General features: G+C 38.2%; 1 protein-coding gene across 1 annotated transcript in view; it reads right to left on the reverse strand.

Moving 5' to 3' along the window:
• Window positions 1-12,670, reverse strand: part of zmat3 (zinc finger, matrin-type 3) — a 15,608-nt gene continuing 2,938 nt past the window's right edge. The window contains exons 2-8 of the mRNA XM_060881552.1: window positions 9,201-9,321; window positions 8,934-9,110; window positions 5,119-5,474; window positions 4,313-4,459; window positions 3,805-3,971; window positions 3,291-3,385; window positions 1-989 (exon numbers count right to left, since the gene is read on the reverse strand). Coding sequence (XP_060737535.1) covers window positions 775-989; window positions 3,291-3,385; window positions 3,805-3,971; window positions 4,313-4,459; window positions 5,119-5,474; window positions 8,934-9,051 — 1,098 coding nt within the window. The 5' untranslated portion in view covers window positions 9,052-9,110; window positions 9,201-9,321 and the 3' untranslated portion in view covers window positions 1-774. The remainder of the gene's footprint in view (window positions 990-3,290; window positions 3,386-3,804; window positions 3,972-4,312; window positions 4,460-5,118; window positions 5,475-8,933; window positions 9,111-9,200; window positions 9,322-12,670) is intronic.

The raw sequence follows: 12,670 nt of genomic DNA on the forward strand, positions 1-12,670 counted from the left end.
TTTGTTGGTGCAAATACTTCAATACTTAAAATACATAATACATAAATAAATTCATAAATAATTATTAGTGTAAATCTAGACACTTGTGCAAATCCAGCAAGGAAAGTTATTGTCATCGCAGTCACAGTACATTCAGCAGGTTCTGAAGAAGCTAACATGAACCCATTTGTGACACTAACCTTCTGATGGCAGTCTGGGTCTCTGTACTCAGCGTATTCCTGTAATAACACAGTGAACCTAAGGCTGGCTGTAGTGTGGAGGTTTGCCTCTGATCTTTTAAAATGTATCCCTTCCTTTATGAGGCATTCATTGCACAATACACAATATTTACATTAGCTCCAAAAAAGAAGAAAAAAAAATTAACCAGAACCTGCAGAGGTTCACTTGGATTGGAAGTCCACATTAACTGCCCCAGTATTAGAACTTTAATACCGATAAAAGTTATTATCATTCCGATAACCTTTGCAAAAGCTGCCATCTTTTACCATCATCCCAGTATGGAAGCAAAAATAAATTCCTCGGAGGGACAAGTTTCTCAAGTACAATAAAACAGGATGCTCCCATACATCCAAAGCTGCACAATCTGACATAAAAATGACCTGTAATTCTGCAAGAGGTAGCTTTCTTTTCATTTCAATATCACTGAATTAAAACTTTCCATGCAAAGTATTTAAGACTGGTTCAGTGCAAATGCACAACTCTTCTGTAACAAAGCTAATATGGGCACTTGGAGAATTACATGAAAGATTCCGGTCTTCTTTTTCTCACTGCATCCTAGGTGTAGCCTAGATTCTCCATTTCACTGCGATAGCGCTGCTCGGACACTTTGCTCTTGTGTTGTTTGCTCTCCAGGTGCAGGCGGAAGTCAGCCTCGTCGCTAGCACCTGTGTTGCACATGGAGCAATAAAACTGCCCGCTTGGTGTCACACACATGGCCAAGTCACGTGGGATTCTCTGCCTTGGCCGTGGGTTGTAATACGGTCCTGAAACTGACATTCAAAAAAATTTATAAGATAAGGATACTTAGTGAATAAGATATTGTCTGCAGAAAGATATCTGCACACAAGTACACACTTTCACCATCCCCTATACATGTGCTCATTCATGCAGCTAATGGACATGTGAGATTGAGGAAAATGTGATCTCTGTGACATGGCATGGTTGCTGATGATAGACAGGCTAGTATCTAGAGTTTACACAGAATGGTGTGAAAAACAAAAAACATCCAGGGACCATGTGTTCTGTGGGTGGAAACATGATCACTTCAGTGACAATACATGAAGTATTGTCACTTCTACCCTAACCCCTGTGATCAAGCCAATCGTGGTGCTGGAAAGAAAAAAGAAGACCTTCTGTCACCATATCTAGAATATTTTACTCCTTGTAAATGATATAGCCAAATGTTTGTGGAGCATTAATATCAGATGCTTATATTAGGTAAGGATACCTGGGTGGGCAAAACAGCAATTTTTTTTTAATAATTAAATAATCATACTGTATATAATGTGTTTCAGGGTGGAATTTACCCTTGAGGTTTTCCATCTTTAACTTTCTTCCTGTATAAATGATGATTTGGCAGTTTACCTGCATTGTACACAGTGTCTTTTTTAAAATGATAAAATGAGAAATGCGTATACAGGATAGATACCTAATAAACTCCCAGAATATTGTAATTGTGGAATAAATGCACCAGCCTTAGACATGTGCATGGCCTTAAAACCAATAAAACCATTGCATAAATTTCCATAAAAATCCCTTGTCTACAAACACATTAAATATATTTAGGATTTATTAGCATATTGCACTGAATGAACGTCTTGGCGGGTGGCTGATATTTCCACTCTGTTTAAGAAGAGTGAGGTAGGGGTGCACAGAGGGACTGACCCAAGGCACCTTTTTAAAAATAGCTATGCTTTGAGGTTGCTGTATTATGAAAAGGGAAAACCTGTCATAGAAGGAGTTAAGTGGGACTAGGATGTGCATGATTGCTAAAATGAGTCATTTTGCTCTTTTCGTGGATGCAAATAGTTTAATACTTAAAATGCATAATACATAAATAAACTCAAATACATATCGGTGTAAATCTAGACACTTGTTCAAATGCAGCTAGGGAAGTTATTGTCAAGCTAACATGAACCCAGTTTTGACACTAACAGTCTAGGTCTCTAAACTGCATATTCCTGTTATAACTCAGTGAAACCAAGGTTGGCATTAGCAGGGAGAGTGAACTCCATTCCAGTTCATCCTAAAGGTGATCCTTGAATTCAGGGCATTGTGCAGCTCTTCATGAAGTTCTTCCACTCCAACCTTGGTGCATGTCTCATGTCTGTATGTAGCTTGTCGTGTGTGTCAGTTACAGCGAAGAGCAATCTTATAGCAACAGCATATAAAGACATTCGACTGTTAGGTAGAACTACATACGGGTGAGATTGTGAGGTATCCACATACTTTTAGTCATATAGTGTATAATTAACAGCAAGTCAAAACTGCTTCTTTAGCATTATTTAACCAGAGCCTTACTAGATAAGCTACAGTAATTAATACCAAGGCAGATGACAGGTGTATATACAATGGGGTAAAGGACTAAACAACTCTTAATTTTAGATGGAATTTATGCCTCTGTGTTTTTGGAACAGTATTTTCAAAATATAACTAAACCCAAAGCCATGTACCCTGTGTCATGTGATTTATTTGAGTGCAATGTGGAGTCTGCAAACGTGAATGTGTGTGTGGGAGAGGATAGTGTGTTTGGAAGGGTCAGTAAGGGCAAGTGTGTATGATTGAGATCTGGCACCATGCGGGTGACGCTCAAAGGGGCAGACTGACGTGAGCTGGAAGATCAGTTTGCAAACACCAAAGGCCTGGCACTGTGTTTAGCGAGAGTAGCCCAGTACCCACAGGACAGCCAGCTATCACTGAAATCTGCAGCCAGCTGCTGAAAAAGATACGGCTGGCAAAACACAGCTCAGAAATGTACCATTTAACGTCACTGCCTTGAGCACAGGCCAGAAACTAAATCCAATCATGCAGTAGTAGAAGCATGTGACAGTCCCAAATGGACTGCTATCTAAAGCAGCCATGTTATTATAGCTTATTAATATTATATAAATAGTGTATATATATATTCATAATAAATCTAAGATATGTGTACTATGTTATTGAGTTTTGCTGTTGATACATTCATGAAGTGGTACAAAAGATTTCTCGGGAAAACTTGGATGGTAATGGAATTTCAAACATTGTTATGCGTTATATTTTAATATGTAATACCCTTGTGCCCTTGAATATACCTGCCATATTAGTGTTCATGTGGGTCCTGCGGTTCTTCACTTTGTACTCGTTTCCTTCTTTCCTGGAACGCCTTTGCGTGAGGTCTGCTGAATCCCTGCAAATATATGATTATTAATCAAGTGTTAGAGCATAATACTTGAGCTAACATGATGTTTCATGAAGTGAGTTTGCTCTAAGAACCTTGGCAATGCACACCTAAATATACAGTTCTTTATTCTGTTTAAAGGAATACATGGCAATGAGTCTACGCTCACTGTGCTAATCAAATGTTCAAGCAGAAAAGCAGGACACAGTGTCCTGTGCTAGTTATCTAACTTATCCCACTCCAGCTACTCAGACATTTCAACAAGCTCCCCAGTTATCAGAGCAACAACAGGCAGAAGATAAAGCCAAATGGAAAAGAAGCATCTGGTTTGCAAATCTTTTTGTTCGTTATAAATATTATCTTTCACTTCAGCTTTTTTTTTTTTATTTGTTTTGCTTGTTTTTGTTCAGTAGCACGAGGAGACTCACAAAGAGCTGGCGTTGTGCTGGGCCTCGGCAAGCCGTACACGTTTGGCATGGTTCTTGCCCTGGTAATGAGCATGGGCTACAGCGGGGGAGCTGAAGGAGGCATCACACAACTTGCAGTAGTCATTCTCTGTAGCTAGGATGACCCTGCTAGGGCCGATAAAGGACGCCTGCAGTGGGGGAGAAGCAAAGTGAGATTGGCTCTGATTACTATCGCGCTGGTTTCACTGAACAAAGGCTTACAGTGTGACACTGCATGATCAATGTGCAATTAAAACTGTGGCTATTTTCCAGCTGAGTGTACAGCATGCAGCATCTTGATTTTATATATATACATATATGTGTGTGTGTGTGTGTGTTTGTGATGAATGTATGTAATGATAATGGTAATGGTAAATAACAACCATGAGTTATCATATACTCAGAGAACTGTGGTAAATGAGTGAAAAGCCAGTGTTAGTATTGAATCTACAAAGGGAAACAGACATACAGTATGTGGCTGAATGTTTACCGGCTTGCCCACTGTTGTTCCAGTCTCCGTAGGTGGAGTAGAGAGGGACTGCTGTGAAACTGGCTCTCCTTCCTCAGGTATTCGTATTGGAGGTGGCTGTTGACTGCCAGCATAAAAATTCCTTAGCTTCTTGCTGTGATTTTTTCCCTGCAACAAAACAAAAGCATCTGTCATGAAGAATGTAGTGCATGTATTATGGCTATTGCTATTGGTGTCTTATACCAGAGTGTTCTGACAGTAGTTTCTGATGTAAAGCAACAAATAAAACAAATAAGAGGACTCCAGATAATGAAATAATAATCACCATATTGTAAAATCAACAAGCAAAATCTTTTATAGTGAACAGTCTGGAGTCAAGTGATGAGCATACAACTTGAAATAGAAAATGACTATAATCATGGAACCAGAAAACAAGAAACAAACAAACAAAAAAAAAACTATAAGGCAGGTAGACTATGACATACTGTAAGCTATGGTAACAACAAGTAAAAAAACCCTTAAAGTATACTTTGCACTTTGAGTGGAAACAAGAGTCAATATATTGTGTCAGTGTGTAATTGAGTCCAGGTGACTGTGATCAGTAATCCAGTGAACACTAAAGTGTGTGATGGGAGCCGGAGTCCATGGATGTCTTGTTTGTAGGCTGCATAGTGTTATGGGGTATGAAATTCAATGCCAAATTCAGCATAAACATAACAATCCCTTACTGAACACCATTTGAGGACTACAAATTAAGAATAAGGGATTTTTTGTGCACTGCTATACATTTCACAATGACTTCAGCCATATCGGTATGTGACTTTTACCTGATAATGTGCCTGCGCTTGCTGGGGAGAGTTAAGTGTGACGTTGCACAGTTTGCAGTAGAGAGGTCTACACAGCTCCTCTAGTGCTATGTCCTGATCGCTGCCGGTTGCCTGGAACTCGTTCTCAGTTGGTATGGGGCTGGAACCAAGGGGTGCTGTAATGGCAGGGTTTGGAAACAACTGGAGGTGAGGGGAAGGTTTGGCAGAGAGGGGACTGCAAAGGGGGAAAGCAAGAGGCTCTGGTGGCATCAAAACAGGTGCGGGGCCAAGAGTTTGGGCAGGAGATATGGGCTGGAAGGGCTCAAGTTGCTGCTGACCCATTAGGTTCAGAGGAGGCTTCAGAACACATTCTGGACCTGAAAGGGAAGATTCAATCAAGATGGTGTCATATGTGGTATACTGTAAATTGGTTATTCCATCATTCATTCATTAATTCACTACTTTATCCTGGTAAGATAAGTCTTAAGGTTATCCTGGGATGACTAGGCACAAGGCACGGCATGTGCACACACACACACACACACACACACACACACACACACACACTCATTCACTCATATACTGTATGCAACTAGTGTTATTGAGGGTTAAAGTCTTTGTTTAAGGACCAGCAGTGTAAGCTTGGTGGTTCTGGCTTGTGAACTCACAACCTTCCAATCATTAGGTTAATGCCTTTCCCACTGAGCTACTACCACTTAACAACTTTAGCTCTATAGTAACATTACAGAACTAGAATACAGATATGGAATATTGTTCACAATAAATTAAAAGAAAATAACATTAGATCAATAGTTTGTGCAAGTTTCAACTGTTTTTAGAAATATATTTGTGAATCTTCTTTTCATATTGTCTTTTCATAATGTTAATTGAGACTTTGTTCTTATTGTACAGTTTTACACACATAACGGAAAATTAATACCCATTTGGTCTTGAATTCTTTTTTAAGGTGTTGTCTGGGAAAAAAAGAACAGTGAACAATAAAACTCCCCCAAATGTCTACTAATTCTAAAACAATAAAAAGTGTGGAATGAACTACACAAATATTCTTACATTAATGAATAGTTGCTCTAGTTCTAGTTATCAAAGTAGCAGTTAGGTCAACTGACTTGATAAGGATGCCATTAACATACCACGGTAAATGATAATATTTACTGTCGTCAACAGACGGATGTCTTGTTAACAGTAATAGTATCACTAACTAATTAAACGTGTCTGACTGTGTTTTCAGGTGTGTTATGAAGTTGCAAGACAAGTCTGAAGTCTATTTTTAGGTGCCTTAATGTGACTTGGACTTGATATGCAAACTCAAGTGCCCATGTCTGAGATATACATATACACAAACAATGGATATAAAAAGTCTACATACCCTTGAGAAAATGGCAGCTTTTTGTGAAAAACAAAAAAAAATAAATTAAATCCACCATCAATGTGAAATTATGTATATGTATATGAATTGTGAAAAAACAATCACACATTTAAGAAAAAATAGAGCGAAAAAAAATTGAAAGGAGACGGATGTTAAATAATTTCCAAAACGTCAAACACAGTAAATGCTAGTATCAGGAAAAAGAGAAAATAAAGCACAACAATAGCATCACCAAAATCAGGATGTCTCTTCAAAGTGTATAAAAGGATAATATGTTCTTCATATGTCTTTGCTAAAATCTAGGGTGGTTAGATGGCCCATTCTCACATAAAACATTCAAACACAACTCCAAGCCATGTGGCAAAATGTAATATTAATGAGAGCAATTCCAAAATGTACAATAATTCCAATATGGATGTTTGGTGTGAAAAGAACACCATACCCATGGTGTAGCATGGTGGTGGCAGCATCAGCAAAATGCTTCAACAAAGTATTAGTTCAGGGGTGCACACACTGGACCTTTGTTATTGTTGTTAAGGCTGGGAAAAGTTCTAACATCATTTAATATATTTCACTTCCAAAAGAATAAGAAGACCTTTCAGTTCTTCTTCTTCTTCTTCTTCTTCTTATTATTATTATTATTATTAAAGTATTATTATTATATGAAAGCAGTAAAAACTGTGAATGAAATCGCTGAATGAAACCAAGTTCAGAAAATGAGCCTTGCCTACAAGAGAATACTGAATTGCAATAACCCTGACAATTCAGTGAGCAATAAGTCTTTGATATTCATCCATAAAGTAACTGTGAATCTGTTCTGCTTCTCCCCTTGCAGATATTACCATAGCTATTCATGCTTGCTTCATGCAGTATTTCTGGCTCTGGTTGTAATCCATGTTGTTCCACAAAATATGCAGTCATATGTTTGGCGAAAGAGTGGGGGTGCTGGGAATAGGGTCAGCTGCTACACTGTTGTTGCCCCATGTATCAACTGTATCAGTTACAATAGACTCCTGACAGCAATGATTGAGTAGACTAAAATAGCAACAGAATGTAAAGCACTATTTTCTTCTAGTCCAATGAACAGTGAGTGTATCCGTGGCAAAAGCGCTTGATCTCAGGAGCAAATACTTAAAATTGGAAGGAAAAAGACACTTGACAAGGTCAACTGAACTTCCCATAAGATCCTGAATTACCAAGACATTGGAAGACCATTCATGGCATTGATTTATGCTTTCTGCTAACAGAAACAAAGGGTAATATGCTGTAGTGATTTCTGTTCCTCTACGCTGCACTGTCAGAGGCCAAACATGACGTCTCTTAGTCATCAGAGGATACAAACCCAGAAACAGCCCCAAGGTGGAAATATGTGGCCATGGTCCAAGGTCATATGCTACTTTTTCCAGATTGTAGCAAGCCAAGTTGCAGAAATTCTCTGCAGCTGCAACAACACTAATAAGGGAGGTGGTGAAAAATATTTAATTCAGTGAAAGGCCGTAGCCTTGGGCATCTATAATGCAAGGTGCAATGAGTACATGAGAAGGTAAAGGTAGAAAGCACCTGACACTGGAGCTTGTCTTACAGAACATTTGAAAGATATTTGTTTCCAGTTTGTGTTTCGGACAACAACCAGCAACACAAACAGATCCCATCCATTGAGAAATTTTCCCGTTCATTCAAAAATTCTGCTGTGGCTGTTAGGAACAACGCTCATGAATACATAGAAAGCGGCATGATCTAGATCTAAATCTATGGGAATAAAAACTGAATGTATTATCTTACTCTGCCACACTAGAAATGATCTCAGCAGAAGAATATTCAATATGTAACTTTGTTGTGAGTGTAACTTTGATCCTGAAGAAAAATCTATAGATTTGGAAATCACTTTGGGAATATCCATATTCAGCCATCTCACTTGAATATTTGCAACAACACCCTTGATTGTGTTATTAGGCTATGATCGTGATGTAAATATGAAAATGATCCTGTTTATTTTTTGTGACGATCACGATATTCGTCCTGATCTGCTAGGATTGAAAGGTGTGGTGAAAAATTACACAGTGTGATTATACCTGAGGTCAATGTAGCATACTGATTATGTTTAGATGATCTGTATTAAAGACACACAATATCTGGTGTTTGATTTATTCAAGGACACGTGCAGTACAAATAGTCCAAACATGAGAAGGAGAATTATGCATCATGTTATTCCTGCAGGTATATGTGATGAAAAACATCAGACCACTGCAATTACAGATCCTGTAGGGTATAGTAATGGAAGTCATTTCCCCCTAACACGACATGTTAAATGAGAGCAGTTTCAAAAAGAAACTTCTGAGAAAATCTCGCATTTTCAATGCTGCACCTTAAATGATGCAGTGCATCATGGATGTGAGTGCAGCAGCGCATTAGTCACCCCGTAAGGAAGGAGCACTATATACTAATGTACCTTGAATCCGAGCGAAATACCCGCTGCTGTTTCCGTAAGCTACATGCTGGAGGTTATATATATCGCAGTAGTCCACATTCTCATATAACGCATCTTCTTTCCTTCCGTTCATCGCCATCTTCGTCGCATCCTTCAAAGCTCGCTGCCGAACTTCTTCCAGCCACCTGGGCCTCGAGTCTGTAGGAAAGAGGGTGAAATTACGATAAAACGGGAATGAAAGGAAGAGTACTAGAAAACATTGCTGATCCGATTGCACTACATTTATACCGTATTATGTAATCTTGAAAAGCGAACTTTAAAATGTGTCCAAAAGCACAACGCTTTGTTTGGAATTCGGCGTAAGGTTTATCGCGACCCTCCCCGTGTTTGGAATGGTACAGTCCATTTCCTATGGAGAAAAGGAGTCAAAAATGTGATTAAGAATTGTGTTATTAATTCAGTATAAAAAGATTATTATCATGAGTGACCTAAACATTGTTATATTATATGACCTAAATATTATTGTTTTTTTATTATGATTATTATGATGATGATGATGATCATGATGATGATGATGATGATGATGATGATGATGATGATTATTATTATAAGTAGTAGCATTATAAGTTTTTGTTATTATTATTGTTATTATTGTTATTAGTATTATTTTTATTATTCTGATTATGATTATTTTTATGATTGTGATGATGATGATGATGATTATTATTAGTAGTAGTAGTAATAATTATAATTTAGTAGTAGTATTATAATTTTTTATTATTATTGTTATTATTGTTATTATTATTATAAGTAGTAGTAGTAGCATTATAAGTTTTTGTTATTATTATTGTTATTAGTATTATTTTTATTATTATGATGATTATTTTTATGATTATTATGATGATTATTATTTTATTAACACTATTGTATTCGTTCTGATTATTTTATTAGGGTTCAAGCGCGAAGCGCTGGAAACCTATTGTTTTTGTTAACATTTTTATTATTATTATTATTATTATTATTATTATTAGGGTTCAAGCGCAAAGCGCTGGAAACCTATTGTTTTTGTTAGGATTTTTATTATTATTATTATTATTATTATTATTATTATTATTATGGTAGTACTGGTAGTACTGGTAGATGGTAGATGGTAGTATTATGGTAGATGGTAGTACTGGTCACAGTTACTCAGGGCCAAGGTCTCAGCGGAATCGGACAATTTGGGGCACTTCAGCGCCCCTCAATGCGTTTGTCCCCATAACCCCTAAACCCCTAAAACCCCTATGTCCAAATCTCAAGTGCTTTATATCATTGGAATCCTTGGCTCATGACTTAAAAAACATATATCTCCGATTTCATCTCTGCAATTAAATTTTTTCGCTATAGTGCATTTTGTCCAAAACCTACTTTTGTGAACTAGTCCTAGGTTTTTCGCCTGATCGAGACCAATCCAGTGCAGTAATATTCTCTGGAGTCTCAATGTCAATAATCTTCGAAAAAAAGTCGAAATTTTGATTCAGGGTCCCTAAGGGGCCCCAAAACGTTCGGACTGTGAGGAGCCAGTTTTACTAAAATGTCAGTAACTCAAGAACTAAATGAGCTATCAACACCAAACTTGGGACACATGTGCAAGAGGTCAAACTGAGGTGACAGTTCAAAAACCGTGGCGATTGGCCACTTCATGTCGCTATAACGGAAAAATCACTAAAAAAAAGCCATTTTTTAAAAAAGCCCTCTAGCGCCACCAACAGTCCAAAAACCCAATTTTGTGCTGACTTGTAAGGCAAAGATTCTAACCCGGAAGTAGGCGGGGCTTGTCTTGAAATGGGCGGGGCTTTAACCGGTAATAATTAATTTGTAATATTTATAACACTAGCTTACTACCTTTATGTTTTTATGAAATACAGCAAAAACGTGTCAGACACTCAGTGTCTGGTTACTGGTTAGAGACAGCTGAAGGTTTAAAAAAGAAAAAAAATCTCTGACAGGCAGAGACGCAATGGGAGTCGCATTCTACCAAGCAAGCACCACGTCTGAACGAACCCACGTTTACCACAACTCTACTGGTTAGTAAGTACGTATTATTAACGTTACAACCCGAAGTAAAAAACTGAAGAAACCCTAAACGTTAACCCGCGAACCCGAGTGACTGAGGGAGAGACAGAGAGCTGTTCTGTGTGTGACTGTGAGTGAGCAGAGCGAGACACAGCAACACAATACATCTGTATGTGTGTAGGGGAGGGGCGCTGTGACTAGCCTATCACAGAACACTGACACAATCAGCTAGCCAATGATGATTTTCATTCAATCGGAGCACAGATATTGACTCGTATTACTCGTATAATACTCGTACTCGGCAGAAGTGCTTTATCCGTACCGGATACTCGTTTCAGCCGAGTATCCGGCTCATCTCTAATGGATATGACTTTGTTTATTTTGTGAGTACTTCACAATATATGTCATGTGACGTACTCACAAAATAAACAATAAACAAAAAATAAACGTTTTAGTAAAACGTCAATAACTCAAGAACTAAATGAGCTATCAACACCAAACTTGTGACACATATGAAAGAGGTCAAACTGAGGTGACAGTTCAAAAACCGTGGCAATTTGCCACTTGGTGGCGCTATAACGGAAAAAACAGCCCTTTTTAAAAAAAGCCCTCTAGCGCCACCAACAGTCCAAAAACCCAATTTTGTGAAGAATCGAATTCTTAAGATTCTGATTCTGATTCTGAGAATCGCAGCGGTTTTTGAACTGTGACCTCAGTTTGACCTCTTTCACATGTGTCAGAGGTCAAACTGAGGTCACAGTTCAAAAACCGTGGCGATTGGCCACTTGGTGGCGCTATAACTTGCCGGTCACTTTGTGTATGTGACTTGCGGGTCACTCGTTCTGCATCTGGATGCTTGTGTTTCTTCGCTTTATGGATATGACTTTGTTTATTTTAGGGAAAACTGGACAGGTGAGTACTTCACATGACATATATTGTGCAACAAGTTGGTAAGCTTTTCTGTATTAGAGACACTAGGTTAGGAGCGGGTGCCACCCTCTGTAACTTGCGGGTCACTTTGAGTATGTGAAAATCCTTTAAGGCCTTAAACTCCCTAAAGGCCTTAAACGCTTGAACCCGGGAAATGCTGCTTGCAGCTTTAATTATTATTATTATTATTATTATTATTAGGGTTCAAGAGCGAAGTGCTGGAACACTATTGTATTTGTTCTGATTTTTATTATTACTAGGGTTCAAGCGCGAAGCGCTGGAAACCTATTGTTTTTGTTAGGATTTTTATTATTATTATTATTATTATTATTATTATTATTCCGCCCTAGAAACGGTCGTGCAGCCCAAACCGTAAGGCCTAGAGAGCTCAAACTTGGTCAGATGGTAGTACTGGTCACAGTTACTCAGGGCCAAAATCTCAGCGGAATCGGACGCTTCAGCGCCCCAAAACGTGTTTGTCCCCATAACCCCTAAACCGTATGTCCAAATCTCAAGTGCTTTATATCATTGGAATCCTTGACTCATGACTTAAAAAACGTATATCTCCGTTTTAATTCCGCCATTAAATTTTTTCGTTATAGCGCATTTTGTCCGAAACCTACTTTTGCTAACTAGTCCTAGGTTTTTCGCCTGATTGAGACCAATCCAGTGCAGTAATATTCGCTGGAGTCTCAAAGACAATAATTTTTGAAAAAAAGTCGAAATTTTGATTCAAGGTCCTTAAGGGGCCCCAAAATGTTTGGACTGTGAGG

Source organism: Tachysurus vachellii, chromosome 1 (genome assembly GCF_030014155.1).
Source record: "Tachysurus vachellii isolate PV-2020 chromosome 1, HZAU_Pvac_v1, whole genome shotgun sequence".
Taxonomy (NCBI): Eukaryota; Metazoa; Chordata; class Actinopteri; order Siluriformes; family Bagridae; genus Tachysurus; species Tachysurus vachellii.